This window comes from Phascolarctos cinereus, unplaced genomic scaffold (assembly GCF_003287225.1).
Source record: "Phascolarctos cinereus isolate Bilbo 61053 unplaced genomic scaffold, phaCin_HiC Scaffold_2;HRSCAF=192, whole genome shotgun sequence".
Classification (NCBI taxonomy): Eukaryota; Metazoa; Chordata; class Mammalia; order Diprotodontia; family Phascolarctidae; genus Phascolarctos; species Phascolarctos cinereus.
In genome coordinates this window covers 387,153,198-387,173,665 of record NW_027555625.1, presented here as the reverse complement: position 1 = coordinate 387,173,665, position 20,468 = coordinate 387,153,198, and the positions used below count along the sequence as shown (strand labels likewise).

The window sequence follows — 20,468 nt, the reverse complement described above, 5'->3', positions numbered from 1 at the left end:
TCAATTTTTCCTTCATGGTGTTTGTTTTATCAGCTTCTTTTTCTTTACCTACAGAAACAGACCTTTATCATTTATTACTTAGATTATTATAATAGCCCCTTAAATTCAGTCTTCTTCCTTCCCAACTCATTTTTCTTTCTAGCTATCCCAGCTAATCTATCTTCCCTCTAATTTATCTTTCACACAGTTGCCAAAATTATATATATCCTCAAAGTACAGGTCAGACCATGTTACTCTTCTGCTCAAATACCTTCAAAAGCTTTCTATTGCCACTAGGTAAAAATGTAAAATCTTCAACCTGGCATTTAATGTTTTCATGATCTGGCCACAACTCACTCTTCAAGATTTATTTCATTATTCCCTTTCATGTACTTTATATTCTAGCCAAACTGGATTTATAGCTATTCTCTGAACTTGAGATTCCATTCCCTACATCCTTGAACAAACCAACTAACCCTCATGTCTGGAACTTGGTCCCTCTTCATTTCTGTCTGTGCATTCCTTAAAAGCTTAGCTTAGTCATTGCCTCTCCTCTCCATGAAGCCTTCTCTGATTCCCTGCCCCTTCTCTATTATCAAGTGCTCTTTTCCCTCCTTAAATTATCTTGTATTCACTTTAAAGTGTGTGTTGCATCCACCAAGCAGAAGGTTCTTGAGAACAGGGACCCTTTCATTTTTTGTCTTTGTATCCTAGAACCAAGCACAATACTAGCTTTCAGTCTGGTAATATTTCTACTATCTCCTATTCCTTTAGTGCTCAAACATTAAGGTGTTTCAGTTTGCTGGCAACTCTAATCCTATTTTGGGAAGAATATCTTGAACATAGCAGACTTCAACCAACAAAAAGCTGGAGTCAATGTTCTAGAAATAGTCTCTTTAGCCCTGAAGCTATTGCAAGGGTATAAAGGGTACTCACTTTAAAGCAACAGAGACAAAAACTGCCTTACAAAAATTTTGTTGGGAGGGTTATTGTGGCCCTGTAGAAAGACTTTCCAATAGGAAATGGACAATACTGGGCATTTTTTTTCTCTCCCAGGGTTGTTTTTTGGATCAACTGAAAAAATGACTAACTAAATTAACTATCTAAAGTAAAGACTAACACTCTATGTAAAAGTGAGAAAAGTAGCATGGTGTAGTAGAAAGAACAGTGGGCTTGAAAACTTAGGGCCTGGGTCCTAGTTCTGGCACTGTGGATTATTTGTTACCTGTGTGACTTTGAGTAAATCAGTTAAACTCTTGAGGCTTCAGTTTCCTTAAATATCAATAATCAAATGGATCTACAATTTCATTAATGTAAGTATTCTCTCTAATAAGGCAGATCTCAATTCATATTATGTCTGCCTTTTGTATCTCTTGTCCCTGAACTCCCATGAGCACCCACAAGGGGTCCATCCAATTACTGAAAGTCTTCCTTGAGCTTAATATTTGAGTTTCCAATGAAGCACTATGGCTCTTTGTGATTATTCCTTCTTCTTCCCATATTTTTCTCACATCCCTTTGATCAAACCCTTGAAACATCCCCTGCTTCATTTCTTGTTCAATGTGTCACTTGCTTGTTAATGCTTATGTTTCACCTTTCTACTGTTTTTCACGCGAACTTCAATTCTTCAGAGACCACAGTGTTCCATGATTTGCAGTCATACAATCTTGGAAGAATATTGGTTATTAAAAAGATGGGCCTTTCCTTCATGGAAGAACTTGGGGGTCATTAAAAGAACTTGGCAATTTCCCAAAGGAAATTCAGCTTCCTCCCTTCCTTCCTCTTGTTCCACTCTGAGACTAAATGTCCATTTGCAATGTCTATTCAGGACAATAACACTGATGGCTGAGCTCTCTAGGTTGTCTACCCAACTGGACAATAGGCATTCTTTAACTACTCAATTTTTTCTACGTGGATAGTTACGCCAATTCTTTTTGAGTGATTATGGATGTCACTTAGAAGGTTCTGTAGTGCTCTGGGGCTTGATGTGATTGCATATAATCCACAGAGAGAAGCTTCTGGAGGATCTCACCATCAATAGGGAATCCATTTTTGACTTGGACTCTACCCTAGGTCTTCTCCATGACAGTAGCAAATACCTCTGGTGATTCTATGTCTCCTTATTTTATGCCTTACTTCATGTTAATAATGAGAGGGAGGTTGAACAAGTTTCTTTTTACTACTATATCTTTCAAAGTACCTAGTATAATTTTGACATTTACATGGGATATACTTAATTGAAAGACAGCCTTTAAGGCAGTGTTTTGCTTGACTACAATTTTTTTCATGGTCAACAAACAATAATCACAGTGAGATCTTGAATTTTCTTCATCTTTCAGTATGATGGTAAAGATATGGCCTACTGTGGAATATTGCATGCAAAAGCCTGTTTTCTTTTAATACCCTTATCAAGGATGTCCTTGATATATTCATAGATTATTTTCATTAAAATTTTAGATAACTAGGTAATTAGGCATATGGGTGAACAACTATTGATATATTCTTAGTATATCAATATTAAGTATATAAATTCTTTTGGTAGTAATAAGATACAATACATTTTCCCCCACCTTTGGTATCTTCCCTTTCTCTATATATTTTGAAATGATTTTACCTAAATGCCTTCAAAACTGTCAACTCCAGCAGTGAACCCTCAGGTTTATATGGGGTCCGGTGCAGCTGCTTTCCCTGTATTTCTTCTCTTTGGAGTCATTCCTACTTTCTCTATCAGCAAGTCTGGGAATGTTAAATTTCAAATATGGTTACACTGCCCTCAATGAAGAAAAGAGTTTGTTATAAAATCCTTGGTAGATCCTTTATCTTCTGCCTATATTTCTAGTTTCATTCTTAAGAGCCCTCTGATGGCTTTGTTTAGCTGGGTTTCTTGCCAAGCTCTTTAAGCTGATTTTTCTGTCCACTGCTCCTTGCTGTTTTATAAGGTGGTACTGTTCATAATCTTCCAACATCCTCTGAAGTTTCACAAATGAGTCTAGAATCTAAGTTAGTGTTGCCCTTGGCAACGCTGGTAATGTATCACTTGGCAAATAAGTATTGGTTAAGGAAGTTTTTAGCCTCTTCTTGTCCCCTTGTATCAACTGATTTATGCTGTTGAATTTTTATATGAAATTATCATTGTTGTTGATGTTTTTTTCTCCAGCCATTTCAAAATTTTCACCATTGATAAAATTTTATTTTTTCTCATTTTTATTCATTCTAGCTTTTATTAATACTGATGTTTATTTTAACAAGTTGGTGGGTTGACTGTGCTCAGAAATCTGATCAGTAAAGGCTTCCATATTACAAATGATTCCTGCCTGCTAAAACATAATCAGTTTCATATTCTATAACGTTACTGAGTATTTGCTATGTCCAGAGCCTTCTTGGATTAAGCATTTGTTAAGTATTATTACTACATGCTAGGCACTTTTGATTGTTCTTGTGAAGAAATCTTTCATGAGGTATAGAGGCTTCTGGGTACTTTACAAATTTTTGACCTCCTTCATCCCTTACAGCACCTTTACACTGAAGTCACTAAGTAGCAAAGTATTTTTTTTTAAACTAGATGTGTGATTTTTCTCTGGTATAGCAAACTCCTAATGCGGATAACCTCTACCAGTACATATCAACAACTCATTCATAACTCAAGAGTCTTAGAAAGTCATCTGGGACACTGAGAAGTTGAGGGACACATATGAGGCATGTGTTAGAAGCAGAACTTGAGCCCAGGTCTTGCTGACTCTAAAACTGGTTGGTTTCCTTTCCACTAAGTCAATAAGTCTCTAATCAAAGTAATGGTTAATTTAATATGTATCTTTTCCTCGAGTTCTTTGAAGAATTTTTCTACCTCTTTCTACCTCTACAATGCATGTTGGCACATAAGATAAAATTATTTTCATGTTTTTTTTGGTAAATATTTGTTATGAGCTTTGCAGTATGAGGTGACTAAATACTCCATGAAATAATGTTTCTTGCTGCCTTTGGATGCAGGATAAAATATACTCCTCCCACTCCTTTATTTGCCTCTCTAAAGAGAGCCTGTGAATCATCCTTCAATTTAGCTACATATTTTTGTCTTTTGGTTTTAATTATGAGAATGTCAAGACTGTTATGATTCAGTTCTTCCAATAGTATGTCTGCTCATTGGATATGGATCTTATATTTAGAGTATCAACAGTTAAAATAATATTTATGAATCATCTAAATGTTAAGCACTTCTTAGCATCCTCAATCCCCTTTTCTGCCACAGTTCATGCAGATGCAGAAGGGGTCCCATAGAGAAACTGAGAACCATCCTGTACTTTTCTTGGTTAAGGAATTTATTACTAAGTGGCCATGATTCTTTAGATGGCTTCCACAAAATCCTACTCTAGAGAGTTGAGAAAATCCATTTCTCTCCCTTCCTTGTAGAGGTGGAAGGAGGAAAATGGGTATGGAATATCACCTATAATATCTGATATGGTTGTCAGTTTTTGCTGATTTTTTTTCTTCTTTTCTTCATTACAAGGAATGGGTCACTGGAGAGGGGGACATATTCCAAAATGAAAGTGAATAAAAAAATCTTCCTATGATCTCTCACTATGGGGGTGATGACCCTGGGTTCTCAATGAGGGAGGCTATACCAGTGGATCACAAACTAAGGCAGGGTCTGTCAAGCTGCAAAGGCTTTGAGCATAGTCCTGGCAACAGATGGTATCTGCTTTAGGAAGAGCTCATCAACAGCAGGCTCAAATGGAAAACAGGCATAACACTTGTAAAAATGACTGCACAGGGCTGTTGTGAGAACAAAATTAGGCGACAGACACAAAACCCTTTACAACTGCAAACACAGCATGATATAAATGATTACAATTATTAACAACTCTAAGCTTAGGGATGGGTGCAAGGAGAACTACTCTGCTGCTGAGTGACACAGTGACACAGAAACACGATTAAGGCTAAGAAACACTAAGTCAAACTCTTAGAAAGAAGAAAAAAATATTCTTCAGGTCCAGGTTGGCTTTCAAAGATCTTGTAGTCCCTCAGCCCTGCCTTTTCGTTAGGATGCCATAGAATGTTAAGGCTATAAAGGATACTTGAGATTATCTAGTCCAGGGCATCTTAATATGTTTTTGTACCACTGACCCTTCTGACACTCTGGTAACACCTGTGGACCCTTTCCTAGAATAATGTTTATAAAATAGATAGAATAAAATATACAGAATTACAAAAGAAACCAATTACATTGAAATGCAGTTATTAAAATATATTTTTTAAAATTAAGTGCACACACCCCATTTTAAGAACCCTTTTTCCAGAGGTGGAAAGAAGGTAGCAACATTGACAAAAATGACAAAACAATTATTAAAGTTTCAAAGAAATTTTACTATTCTTAGTGTGCATTTGTTTCTAGCTTATTTCTGATATATTCATAGGTAAATGGGATTTTCTTTCTTTTTTTTTGTTGAGGCAATTGGGGTTAAGTGACTTGACCAGGGTCACACAGATAGCAAGTTTTATATGCCTGAGGCTGGATTTGAACTCAGGTCCTCCTGACTCCAAGGCCAGAGCTTTAGCCACTGTGCCACCTAGCTGCTCCTAAATAGGATTTTCTTATCCTAGACTGGTGTAGTTGTAAAATGGAATTGGAGGGAATAAGCCACTTGTGATCAGTCTAAAGTACTAGGCAAAGCTGGTTAGATCTTGGACGGACCTCACATATGCTGCTTCATGTGTCAGAATAGAAACACAAGGCAGGGACTCACGTGGATATAAAGCAGATGTATACATATCATCACATTATCCTTTACTTATTTATATACTCATTCATTTATCCACTTATTTATTTATTTATGTCTAGTGTAGTCTAGACTACTGGGGACAGGCATTTCAATTTCTGGTTAGAGTTGTGGATGTGCAAAGCAGGCATAGTCTATATTACTGGGACCGTACTTGAAGCCTCTCTCCAGCACACTAGAGCCTGCCATTGTGTTCTATGGAAACACCCTTAGAGAATTCAGGATGACTTCCATACCATAATAAGGCTTCATAGTCAATGCTGAGCCAGTACTTGGATGGAGTGTTTTACTGATATGCATGAAATAACTAGAGAAAAATTTTCAGTACCTTGGACAGATTCTTTATAAAGAATTCTTGGAAGACCACAAACAAGCACCACCATACAGGATAAGAAAGTGTGGAGAGCTTGGAGTCTGCACTGGTAGGAGTACACCCGCCCACATGGAACTATTCAAAGATTGAAGAAGCGTCTAGTAGAATCAGTTTAGTTGCCCTTTCCTGGGATTTTCTCCAGCTCCATTAAGCCTGACTTAGTGAGTAAATGAAAGCAACTCTTATAAAATGTCTCTCCCTTTAATTTAGTTGGGTTTTCAGCCAAGAAAGATTCTAGACATCTAGCCATCCTCAAAGATCTTGCTTTCTATACGATTTCTAAGGAGGCTTTATTGAAGCAAGGAGAGTTGTAATAAATAAATTGCCTGGAGGCCACACAGTAAAATACAATATAGCAATTACACAGCAGAGTGCTACTGCGCTCACCACACACAGCTGGCTTTCACAGTTCACTAATAGATACACAAATCAAATAATGTGTTAAGGAAAGTAGACAGTGCAACTGTAGACTAAATAAACTGCTTATCTAATTCAACTGAAGAATTAAAGATGACTTCAAATTCAGACAAAGGGCATAGTGTAGAACAAGGCCTTGGACTTATCCTATTTTCCATCTCATGAATATGTATCTGTGTGAATGTATGTGTATGTACATGTATATGTATATATGTACATGTCAGCTATTAGTCCATTCCCTGTTCTTTAAGGAATTGCCAATTTATGAGGTGTAAACACTCATAATGAAAATTTAACAATTGGCTTAGTCCTATCCTGGTGAAGAAGAGATAGAGATTGGAGCCAGGGAAAGAAACTTCCTCTACCAATGCAGGTTGGCACCTTCTCTGCACCTTATAGTCTTAGAGAGCTGCTTAGAGCACTGAGACATTAAATTTCTTGCTCATCATAGAACTTGTATGAGTCAGAGGCAGGACTTGAACCCAGGTCTTTCTGACTTCAAGGCCAGATCTCTATGAAGTCTGCCATGCTACCTCTGTACAATATAGAAAGCAATTTCAGGGTAGAAAAAGGGGCACTAACAACTAGGGGCATCAGGAAATGCCACTTTAAAGAGGTGGCATTTGAATAGAGTTTGAAAGATGCTAGGAGTTTCAAAAGGCAAAATCAAGGAGGGAGAATACTAGAGGCATGGGAGATCAGTCTGTACAAAGGGGTGGAGGCAGAAGATGGGACAACATGCAAGGGGAACAGAACGTTGAATGTGTGTGTGTGTGTGAGAGAGAGAGAGAGAGAGAGACAGATAATCAGTCTGCAAAGACAAGCTGGACTCAGACTTTGAAGGGTTTTAAATTCCAAACAGAGGTAGCTGTGTAGTCAAGGCACTGTGGAAATTAACTTGGAACTATGTCTCCAAAGTTACAACTAAACTGTGCATACCCTTTGGCCCAGGGCTACAAATTGTAGGTCTACATGCAGAGAGAGCAGAGTAAGAAAGAAAGAAATCATGTGCAGAAAAATATTGATAGTGACTCTTTTTGTGGTGGCAAGAATTAGAAACTAAGAGGGAACCCATCAATTGGGTAATAGCTGAACAAATTATGGTATATGAATATAATGGGATATTTTGCATCATAAAAATGATGAAGGGGCAGTTTGGGAAGGCTTGTATAAACTTATGCAGAGTGAAGTGAGAAGAACCAGGAGAGCAATTTATACAATAACAACAATATTATAATGACAAACCATAATTATAAATGACCAACCACAATTCCAGAAGACCCATAATCAAATATGCTACCTGTCTTCTGACAGAGAGGTGATGGAGTCAGGGTGCAGACTGAAACATATAGTTTTTGGACATGGCCAATGTAGAATTTGTTTTGCTTGACTATGCATATTTGTTACAAGTGGTTCCCTCCCCTCCCCCCACAAAGTGGGGTTGGAGAGAGTAAATAGATTTTTGTTAATTGAAAAAAATATATATATATTAAAAAACAAAAACAAAAAAGAAGTGCCTGTTTTATTCTAGAGGTACCAGGGAGCCACCGAAGCTCTTCGAGCGGGTTTGGTGGGGGAAAGTTGCCATGTAGCAATTTGCAAGTTGTGTGGAACATGGATTGGAGAGAGGAGAGATTGGGAGGGGGTCCTTTGCTTTCAGGTAAACAGTCATATGAAGTAGTAAAAACACAAGTGGACTAAGTCCAGAGACTCTTTTATTAATTAGCTGTACAACCCTGGGCAAGTCACTTTATCTCTGTGAATATCAATCTCCTCAAATGTTAAGATGAAGGGTTTAAACTGAAGTCCTTCCAGATCAAATAGTCTATGATTTAATGTCTGAGACAGAAAATATCCTCAATTTAACCTATTGTAGAATTGATTAGTCCTTCAGGGAAGGGTAGGTCAAAATTATTTCTAAGACCCTTTCAGCTCTCAGATTATATGGAGAGGATGGTTGGTATATGGTAGAAAGAGAATTAGACTAGGGATGAGAAGACCTGTGTTCTACTCCAATCTATGCCATTAACTTGCTGGGTCACTGGGCAAAGCACTTTATTTCTTTGGGCTTCATTTTTCCTATATGTAAAATAAGGGAGTTGGACCAGATGTTATGTAAAGTCTCTTAGAGATAAAGTCCCTTATAACAACCAAGTCAATAATCTTATGGCTTAACCCTCATGTTCTTTCACAAGGCCAGGCTTGGCTACCATGACACCAATGAGAAATGGCCTTTGGTCAACTGCACATAGGCCTGGTCACTAATTTGGCAAGAACCTGACTCATGGTATCCTGGACACACACAACCTAGATCAGGAAAGATCCTTTTATACCTGACATAGTAAAAGAAAACTACACAGAGACAACAGAGTTAAAGACCTGAGTGGTGCTAAAACAATGGTAATAACAGCTTTTCAAACAAAATATTCCCTTACACCATTTCAGCTGTCAGAAGGAACGAGGTTAAAACAAAAGAGAAAAACAATTATACACAAAGTTAATAACTGGCTTTCAACCACCAAGTTCTTGCCTCCCTGGGGGCTGTAAACTCAGCAAGTCCTCAGGTAACAGGATTCTGACAGGTTAAAGTATTTGGATCATTTTTAAAATGAACTTAAACCACCAGCTCCATCCAACAGCAAATATGTAGATGCCTTTAATACTTGGCCAGTTATAGCACTTTAATACTAGTTACCTTTTTTGTACAAGCTTCTCCAGGACAGGGGTCATAACTTAAGGCCACAGCGAATGAACTTGGAGTAAGAAGAACTGGGTTTCAATTGAATTCAGATAATATTTATTAAGCATCTAATATGTACAAGGAACTTTGCTAGTTGTTTGGGAATGAGACAATTAAAAATTATGTGACCCAGATGTTAGCTAACTATGTAAATTTGGGAACTTTACCTTGCAGAGCAGAGGATCAAATGAGATAATGCACTTGAAATTACTTAATAATTATTATAGAGAGATTTACAGTATTACTCATTTTAATATATGTAAGCCTCAAAATTAGTCAATTTGGAAGCTATACACATTATTCCAAAGAATCATATACAGATAAAAAGATGTAATTATAATAAGGTACATGAAGAGACAGACACCCATCGGGAAAAATTGTCCATGGCAGTCCACCAGTTTATAATGAGGGTAAAGAAGTGATGAACCCAGACAGAGAAGGGATAGTTTAAATGGTACTGATAAGATGCCCTTTAATCTTAACATGGTAGAATGTGGTATTTTTCCTTTTATGACTTTTTTTTAAACCTTTTGACCTTAATGTTCTTATCTGTAAAAGGAGGTGACTGAACTGAATATCCCTAAGGTCTCTTCTCTTTCCAGCTCTAATATTCTATGTTCAAAGACTGTGGTGTAAGGTCCCTGATAGCACCAGTGTTCTTTTGTCCACCTCTCCTACTTTATCTTGGTACTGCACTTCACTTCAGCTAACTGTGACAGAGGCAGTCGCGTGGCACAGTGGATAGAGAACTGGGCCTGGAGTCAGGAAGACCTGAATTTAAATCCTGCTGTAGAAGCTTACTAGCCATGTGACCCTGGGCAACTAATATAACCTGTGCCTTAGTTTCCTTAACTGTAAAATGAGGATAATAAAAGCACCTACCTCCCAGGGTTGTTGTGAGGATCAAATTTAGATAATTTTTGTGAAGTGCTTAGCACAGTGCCTGGCATGTAGTAAATGCTTAATAAATGTTTATTTCCTTCCTTCTATCAGTATCTTGGGATGAAATTGCAGTCCTCTCCACTGTGATCATATAACGACCAAAATGTTTGGCCCTAGAGAAGAGATGAGAAAATCTATCTACTCCCTGCTTTGCAGAAGTGAGGGCACATAGGTGTAAAATATTTCATACAAAGCCAAACTTGATTGATTTTCCTGAAGTACAGGTCTGATCATGTGTTATCTTCGCCCTCTCTCTGTCAGCCCCCTGTCACTGCCCCTTTTTAATAAGTACCCTTTCCGACTCATTATACCTTACTTCTCTCCTCACAATCTTTCATACCACCACACTGGTTTTACTCACTGTTCTACTAACATAACACTCCATCTCCATGACTTTGCACTGGCTGTCCCCCATGCCTGGTATGCAATCCCTCTTCTTCAACTCTTGGATCCCATGGTTTTCTTCAAGACTTAGCTCAAGCACTATAGTCTACAGGAATACCTTTCCTGACCCCTGCTTCTACCACCTCCCCCCATCCCTCTGCAGCTCAGCTGATGGTATAGTCCCTGACCAAATTATATTGTATTTATTTCATATGTACTTACATGTGTACATGTGGTCTCCTCCATTAGAAGGATGTCTTTCTATTTATCCTCAAGGCTTACATGGTGCCTGGCACACAGTATGCTCTTAAATGCTTGTTGATTAAATGCTTACGTTGCATTGTATTTTTTTCTCTTTTAAAAATTCTTTGTTACAAAGGATGGCTTGCTGGATAAAGGAGGGAAGGAGAGATCTATTTGGAAATGAAGGTGATGTAAAAGCAAAAGATAACAATACATTGTTTTTAACGTGCAGTGTCCTCATGGTCCAGAAGTCCATCTCTGTACTGTCTAAAAGGTCCTTCTTTTTCAGTCACCAGGCTCTGGAGTTTCTGGATCCAAGCTTTTCAGAAAATAAAAGTTGACAAATGTTTTGAAGAGCTTCTCCTCCCCCAGTGGGAAGTTTTATTTCTAGGTGACAGTAGAAACTCGTGGGCAAATTAAGGTATATGAAGAATGAGTGCAATTTCCTTTTAGCTTAGACAATGTCTTCAGTGGAACTGTCATCGTTATTCAGCTACACACTGAATTCTGGCAGTCATGTGTCACATACTAGATTGAGGGGCTGTTTGTTTTTACCGGTTGCCTCTTATTCTCAAGAAACTGCCTTGGTAAATATAACCACCTCTGAAAATGGAATTGAAACAGGTTGCCCCCACTGATTTGAAGCTTTTAGGAGCTATCTGGGCTCTGTGCTGCATGGCAAAGCTGGCCAGCTGGCATTAAGAAAGCCTGCCTTCCCTTCTCCCTCTCCCACCATGTTGGAAGAGAGTCTCACTGAGGAGCTGGCCATCTTCTGATAACCCTCATAGATCCCCCAGCTGATGTCTTAGCACAGCTGAGCCTCCTGGAAAGGTGAATTAAATATAAGTTAAGATTGGACCAGCTTGATGATTGGGGTCATGGGTCTCTCTAGCACCTGTAAAAGTCTTTGATAAAAAATTCTCCCATGCCCATGTCCAGGAAGGACCCAGAAATAACTAGTGGTATTGACTGCCTTTAAACTGCTACTACCATAATCTTCCCTTCTGTGGCTCCCCAATGCCTATGAGAAAGTCTGAAGTCCTTAGCCTGGTATTCTGTACCTTCCATAATCTGGTATCTTTCCACTTTTCCAGCTGTCAATGTTTTAGCCAATGGGGGTAACTCACAGTTACATATATGCCTTTCCTTATACCTGCCACCTCCTATCTCTGCAATGTATTTCTGTTTGCTCACCATTTGCACTCTTTGAAATCCTTCCCTTTCTTTAAGACTCAAATGCCATCTCTTCTTCCACAAAGCATTCTCTGCTTTCCCTACTACCACCAGCTGAAAGCAATCCAACTAAAATTTTTTTTTAATGAATAAAAATCTATTTTTTTCTTTCATCTCTACACCCAGCTAATTAAAAAAAGAAAGAAGAAACCAAACTCTCATAACAAAAATGGGTAATGAAGTAAAAAATATTCCTGAAATAGCCATATCCCAAAACATCAGTCATTTTGCACTCTAAGTCCATCATCTCTGTCAGGAGGGAAATGGCATGCAGAATTGTGGTTGATCATTACAATGATCACAGTTCTTAAGTCTTTCAAAGTTGTTTGTCATAAAATGCTGTCATTATTGTTTAAATTGTTCTCTTCTTTCTGCTCACTTCACATTAATTCATGCGTCTTCTCAGGTTTCTCTGAAACCATCTCTTTCATCATTTCTTACGGCACAATAGTACCCTATTACACGGATATACCAAAATTTTTTCATCTGTTCTCCAGTTGATGGGCACCCTCTTGGTTTCTAGTTCACTGCCACTACAAAAGAGCCTTGTTAGATATTATTGCACCTATTAGTCTTTTCCTCTTTTTTCTTGATCCAGTCTCTCCATCTTCAGATCTCTCATACCACATTAAGAACTCTTCTATACACTTAAATACAACTTGGGAAAACTGTGTGCTGCAAAGGGCATGTGACTTGCACAAGGGAATATAATCTTAGTGTCTGAGCTAGGATTAGAATCTAGGCCTCCTGACTTCCAGTCCAGTTGAAAAGGTGAGATTTAGTTTAGAAGGAGGGTAACAAGTCATACTGAAATGATCCCAAATGAATTTATTGGGAGAATAAATTGTGATGTGAAAAAATCAAGCTGTTGAGTATGGAATTTATAAGGGACTATGAATGGTAAATGGTTACTGAGACTGACTGACATTCAGAGTCAGGCCACAGTAACACATTTAGCCATGTTACAGATTGCTAAGCTACATGACTGCTGAAAGGTGGGCTTGGTGGAAAACCAGCAGCAGATCACAGGCAGAGCCCCACACTGTTGCCTGCCCACAGGAATATTGACTCAGGGACTCCTCAGGACCTTGGAAGAAAAAGAACCACAGACTGCATTGCCCTTATGGCAGGGGCTACTATCTGAGCAGCAGAGTTGACACCTGCTAAGAACTGATGAGAGGAGATTTTATATTAATAAAAATAGCTCACTTTTCTATAGCATTTTATACTTTATTAAGCTTTTTCCTCACAATGATTCTGAGAGGCAGGTGGAATAGGTATCATCTTCATTTTACAGAGAAGGAAACTGAGGCCCAGAGAGACTGAGTAACTCAACTGAGATTACTCAGCTAATAAGTACCAGAGCTGGGACTTTGAGTTAGGTCTTCTGACTAGAAATCCACTGCTTTTTCTACTCTACCATTCAGATTCTTTTTTTAATCACTTAGACTATAGCATTTGAATGATCAAATCAAAAGCTATAATCTCTACAAATTTAATATGGTCTTGAGGCTTTGGAATCCTTGCTTCAGTTCCACTAATACTGAAAAAAGAACATGATTTATTGTGTAGAAAACATACTATGAGTAAGACCCAGGATACAAAAATGAAGTAAGACATAGTTCATGTTCTCAAGGAGCTTACACTCTTATGGGGATGGGAAGACAGGATAAGATATGCAGACAAATAACTATAATATCTGATGATAAGGCAAAGGCTGAGATCCACAAAAATACTGAAATATTACTTTCAGCTAAGGTGGTAGGTAGGGGTCAGGGGGAAGGAGGTAGCACCTGATAGATCTTAAAGCAAGGCAGGGAATTCAGCAGTTCTTGACTGGGCTGTGAGTGTGTAGATGGATTCCGTTCTGGGTACAAAAGATGGCATTAGTAAGGGCACCAAGGACAGGAGAAGGCAGGATGTAGACAGACACTGGTGGATAGTCCACCAATTTGGCTGAAATACAGTGTAGGTAAAGGAGAGCATGCTGAGATAAGGTTGGAAAGGGAGACTGGAGCCAGATTATAAAGGATCTTGAATTCCACATGATCTTATTTGATAAACAGTGTTCAGACACTCAGGAGTTTTGAGCAAGGAAGTGATGTTATCTGAGTTAAGAACAGAGATATTCATTAAAGTTTCAAAGAAGGTATGCTTACTTTGGGTGCCGGATATCAGGTAAGGATCTATTCAGAGCAATTTTATCACTGATGAAGATGTTAAATCCATTTTCTCTGTATGCCTGGTCCACTCTTTCTGCATCTGTTATGGGATAAGGCTTTCCTTGTTCTCCATTTCCTAGAGGCAAAGTGTAAAAAAAACCCAAAAGAAAATAAATTAAAAAAAAATCTCCAAAGTAATAACAATAGTAGCTCTAATTTCTATAGCAATTTATAGTGTACAACTTGCTTTCCTCACAATATCCTTATGATATAAGAAGGGACGGTAAGGTGTATCAGAAAGAGCTGGGTTTAGAGCCAGGAGATCTAGGTTAGAATTCCACCTCAGACTCTTGCTTGCTGTGTGAGAATGGGCAAGATGTTTACCTTCTCCGAGTCCAATTTTCCTTACACGTGTAATAGCCTACTACTGCCTGTAGTAGCTGCCTCAGAGGGCTCTTGTGGGAATCCCACGCATTTAAAGTACTTTGTAAACTTTACAATATGAATATACATGCCACTGGTTTATAAATGAATGAGAAAAAAAAAGAATGATTAAATACTTACAGTGTGCAAAGCACTGTGCTAAGCCCTCTAGTACAAGTAGAAACACAAGACATTTTCTATTTTCAAGGAACAAGACATACAGGAGGAGATAACAGACAGGGGAAATTTCTGGGACCAGTCAGATATAAAGGCCCAACAGTACTTATGGTGAACTGGCAAAGAAAATGGTAATGCATCTTCTTTAAAGCTACTTCTATTGACAAGACTATATCTATTTCTGATGTGGAATCATTTGATCATGCCAGGGAATCTGATAGCAAGAAATTCTTTTTTTGAATCTTTGGTAGTTATGGCTGCTGAGGCAGGGGATGGCAGCACCTGCAGAGGGAATTGACAGGTCACAGTCATATCTCTACAAGGGTGGCTACTCTGGAAAATGGGTTGGCTGGGCTGGAAATGCTGGGCTGGAAATGGGGCTGATGGTATGGTGGTCAATGCTGTATCCAGGGCTCTTGGAATTACCTGCCCACTGGTAAAAACTATTGTTTTCATCACCATTCTACAGATGACAAAACTGCAGCTCACAGAAGCAGGAAGTGGTCAAGCTGGGATTAGAACCCAGGGTTTACTGACTCCAGGTCTAGGAAATTTCTATTATAACCATTTTGCACTTAAGTTGCTACCAAGAGAATATACCAAGAAAGAATATACCATGAGAGAATACGATCTTTAGCTGTGTCACTGTTAGAGCTGGAGGGATTATACCAATCAATCAGAGGTCCTGACGTGGTATATGTCATATTGGGGTGTCAACACTTTCAGGCTTCTTTAGAATCACAAACAGGAAAATCCTTTTGCAGAAGCAGCACTATGGGAACTCTCTACCTCATCTTTATAACTTTTTTCCCTTCTGAGGTGATGTAACTTCTCATACTCTTGCCTTGCTACCCTTAGAGCCATCCCACCTTAGGACAAAGAATGCAGAATGTCTCAGTTGGGAACACTGAAAATATGATTGTCCATACCTACTCGCTCAGCATCTTTTCTGATCGTTTCTTTATCATGCCAATCTTTTCTCCTCTGGCCATCTCCAAAATAGATGTCCTTCCTTTGTCTTCTTTGTTGTCCCTAAAAGAAAACACTACCATAATCAGGATAGAGAACTGGAATCAAATGTGTGAAGAGACACTACAAACCCAGTCCCCTTAAAGGAAACTTCTCTTTAGGCAATGTTTATCAGGCATCTGAAAGCTCATTTAATCAATGAATTTCACTGACGACTCATAATACCCATGCATTTTACAAAACACTCTCCACATAAACCACCCCGTGAAGTAGGTAAGGAAAATATTATCTCCGTTTTACATGAAAAGAAACAAGATCAGAGAGAAGCAACTTGTTCCCAGTCACAAAGCTTGTGTTTGCCCCAGATTTTGAATGCAGGTTTCTGAATTCTGAGTCCACAGTGAGCATCCTTTCCCTTATGCCAACCAGCCTTTCAAAGTGCTCATCTAAGTTTTATACTGCACTCTCCGTGGTCCTCTCCTTTACACTTTTCATATTCTCTCCTTGTATCATGATTACTTGTGGAGGGCAACACAGTATAGTGGAAAGAACACTGGTCTTGGAGTCAAAAGACCTGGATTCATGTTCTGTCTCTGATAATTCTTTAGCTATGTGTCACTGGCTAAGTTGATTAACCTCTCTGAATTGCCAAATGAGGCTGATGATAACAATTCTCACTTATGTGGAACTTCAAGGATTACAAATCACTTTCCTCACAACAAATCTATCATGGGGGTAGTACATGTATTATTATCACCTTTTAGAGATGAGGAAACTCAGGGTTCAATGAGTTGTCTAAGGACTCCTGACTCCAAATTCAATCCCTCTACCCTCTACTATTAATACCTTTTGCATGCTTACCACTATGAACTGTGGATAATACGAAGTGAGCTGGATATATATTCTCTCATCTTATCTTCATGATAACATTGTGAGGTGGGTAGTACAAATACTGTTGTTCTGCTTCTGACTTTCTGAACTTTGACACCAGAAACCATCCTTGGCTGCCATTTTACTCTGGAATTTCTCCCAGTGCACGAGGACTCCCCACCCTGGAATATTCCTCCTTTGTGCCATCTCCCTTTCTTCTGCTGGTAAGTACCTCCCAAGGGGCCTCCATTTTGGTCAGCCAAACTTCATTTGTCTCCTGACTCTGCTTTGTGCTTTTTGGACTTTACAGTTTTCAAAACAATTCATTTCTCACACCAAGTGTGCTTTGACTTAGATTTCTAAGTGTCTGCCCTCACCTCCTTCACTCCCTGGTTAGTGATACCCCATCTAAATCAAGTAAAGAAGGCATTTTTAGGATGAACACAAACACAAGAAAATCACAAATGGTATATTTTCATTCAGAATTTAAGCCTGGACTAGATGGGCAGAAATTAATCTAAAACCTTCCACAAATGTTTGTTAAACTGCTACTATGTAGTCTTTTTTTTGGGGGGGGTTAGGAAATGGGGTTAAGTGACTTGCCCAGGGTCACACAGCTAGTAAGTGTCATGTGTCTGAGGCCATATTTGAACTCAGGTCCTCCTGAATCCAGGGTCAGTGCTCTATCCACTTCGCCACCTAGCTGCCCCTCTTACTATGTAGTCTTAAGGTTTTGAGAGGTTGCAATTTTCCATACCAGAAGCGTATTTAACTTGGACATGAAGACATGAAGATTTTTTTCATAAGGCAATGTAGTAGAATGGGAAAGTAGGAGTAGGAGCACTTGGTTTAAGAGCTCATTATACCACTTAAGAGTGACTGTGTAGGCAAATTATTTCTGCACTCTAAGCCTTACTTTTCTCATCTATAAAATGTGGATAACAACACTTTCATAACTTAACTCATAGGCTTATGTGTATATGTATGTATGACTGAAAATGGAAAAAACAAAAATAGAAAAGATAGAAAAGATCAGCAAAGATTTTTCTTCTCAATAAAAAACACTCTTTACCACTAAGAACAGTGGAAGCCACCACATTTAGACTCCAGCGGGGAAGGGAATAAATATTTTTACAGAATCTACTATGTCCCAGGCATTGTGCTAAGCACTTCACAAATACTATTTTATATGATCCTCATAAACTTTAAGGTAGGTGCTGTTATTATCCCCATTTTAAGGTTGAAGAAATTGAGGTATGGAGAGGTTAAATGGCTTGCCCAGGGTTATACAGCTAATAAGTATCTGAGAATGGATTTGCACTTAGACCTTCCTGACTCCAGGGCCAGGGCTCTATACATTGCAACATCTAGCTGGCAAAGGAAACAGGAAGGCTTTTATAATCAATTTTCCATGGTAGAACATGTCTCACCATTATATAACTGACAGAAAGATATAGAAAATACAAGATTCCATTGTGTTTATAATATACTGACTGCCAAAAAACCCATTTTATTGAGCAGGACAAAATATCTTAAAGGCTCTTCTCCAAGGTGTTTCTCATAATATCCTTTGAAAACTATAGGGACAGCTAGGTGGTGCAGTGGATAGAGCACTGGCCCTGAAGTCAGGAGTACCTGAGTTCAAATCCGGCCTCAGACCAAAACACTTGACATTTACTAGCTGTGTGACCCCAGGCAAGTCACTTAACCCCAACTGCCTAAAAAACAAACAAACAACAACAACAAAAAAAGAAAACTATAACAGAGATACCCTTGTTCTGATTTTTAATATGAATTGAATCATAGACAAGGAGACACATATCCAATAATTATTCATCACTGTCATGGAAGACAAACAGTTCTGGGTCCACATGCAAAAAAAAATTCCATAGAAATGGTGAAATAGCTATCTGTGAATGTTGTTATTCAGTCATTTTCAGTTGTGTCTGACTCTTTGTGACCCCACTTGGGGTTTTCTGGGCAAAGATACTAGAGTGGTTTGCCATTTCCTTCTCCAGCTCATTTTACAGATGGGGAAACTGAGGCAAATAGGTTTAAGTGACTTGGCCAAGGTCATGTAGCTAGTAAGTGTCTGAGGCCAGATTTGGACTCATGAAGATGAGTCTTCCTGATTCCAGGTCTGACACTATATCCACTGTGTCACCTAGCTGCCCATCTGGGGATGATACTGTGATAATCACATCAAGCCCTGGAATACTTCAAAGCCTCCTAAGTGAAATTCATAATCACTCAAAATTTTTTGGCCAAATGATTCACAGAGGTAAAAAAAAAAGTGGATGAAGAATAGGAAGCTATAAAGTTCTTTTAATGATACTAAATTTCTTCCTGAAACAAAGGTCTATCTCTTTAATACTCCTGTTCTTCTCATGAAGTGACATGCCCACGAGTTGCAGAACACTACAGTCTCTAAAGAATATTGAAATCGAATATCATCCTGAAGGCAATGGAGAGGTTCATGGTATATGTAAGCAGTTGGAAAACACTATGTACAAGGAATTAAAGAGAATTATAAAGTGTAAAGGATGTCATAAAACAAGAGTTCTTAACTGTTGTGTCATGGACCCCTTTGAACAGTCTGGAGAAATCTGTGGACTCAGAATATGGTTTGTTGTTTACATTCATAGTTGAAGGAAATGTCAGTTAGAGGTTAGTGAAATTAAAGGTGTAATTTTTTTTTACCCATACAAATTCATGGATTCCCTGAAATCTATTTATGGACCCCTTGGGTCTATAGGTCCCAAATTAAGAACCTCGGCAAAAAAGAAATATGTCTGGAAAAGAAGGCTGGTCACATAGTTACAGTAAGAAATAATGATGGATAATCCAGTTGCTTCATTGGTATCCTGGTAATATCCAGAGAACTCAAGGAAAGAACTCAACATATTAACTAGATTCCCAAGCAGAGACTTTATGGGAAGAGGTGGACAAGAGTATAGGCTCACAGACCTAGAAGGGACCTTAAAGATTCAGCAATTTAAGAACCAGAAGAACATTGTACAGAGTAACAGCTACATTATGTGATGACCAACTTTAATAGACATAGCTCTTCTCTGCCAAACAATGATCGAATTCCAAAAGACTCATGACGGAAAATGCTATCCACATCCAGAAAAAGAACTATGGAGTCTGAATGCAGATCAGAACATATGATTTTCTCTTTTTTTCCTTTCTCATGGTTTTTCCCTTTTGTTCTGATTTTTCTTTTACAAGACAAATGTGGAAATATGTTTAATATGACCATACACACATAGCCTATATCAGATTGCTTGCTGTCTTGGGGAGTGGGGAGGGGAGGGAGGCAGGAAATAATTTGGAACTCCAAATCTCGTAAAAGTGAATCTTGAAAGCTATCTTTACATGTAGTTGGAAAAAATAAAATACTATTAAGTGGGGAAAAAATAAAAACAAAGATTCAGTACTCCAACCTCTTTATTTTACAGAGGCAGAATTTGAATTCAGGTCTTCCTGATGCTGTGTCGTGCTCTTGCCATGCAGGACGGACTGGCATGAATGTACTGTGATTTATATCACTGGAGGCACTATCCACACGTACAGACCTAATGGAATTAATACTGCAGAGAGTGAAGAAAGGAAAACCCTCAGAGAAAGCTTTTTATCTAATATTTATTTTTTCCCTAATGCATGGAAAAACATTAGTTTTTTAAAATTTTGAGCTCCAAATTCTTTTCCTCCTTCCCTTACCCCCCCTCCCCCAATTGAGAAGGCAAGCAATTTGATAAAGGTGCAGTCATGCAAAACAT

The 20,468-nt window shown here is 38.5% G+C and overlaps 1 protein-coding gene across 2 annotated transcripts in view; it reads right to left on the bottom strand.

Annotated features, from left to right (window-relative positions):
- Nucleotides 1–20,468, bottom strand: part of GALNT10 (polypeptide N-acetylgalactosaminyltransferase 10) — a 178,385-nt gene that overhangs the window by 66,454 nt on the left and 91,463 nt on the right. For both annotated transcript variants that reach the window (XM_020978370.2, XM_020978371.2), the window contains 2 exons: nt 15,777–15,879; nt 14,245–14,383 (listed from right to left, as the gene is read on the bottom strand). In XM_020978370.2, coding sequence (XP_020834029.1) covers nt 14,245–14,383; nt 15,777–15,879 — 242 coding nt within the window. The remainder of the gene's footprint in view (nt 1–14,244; nt 14,384–15,776; nt 15,880–20,468) is intronic.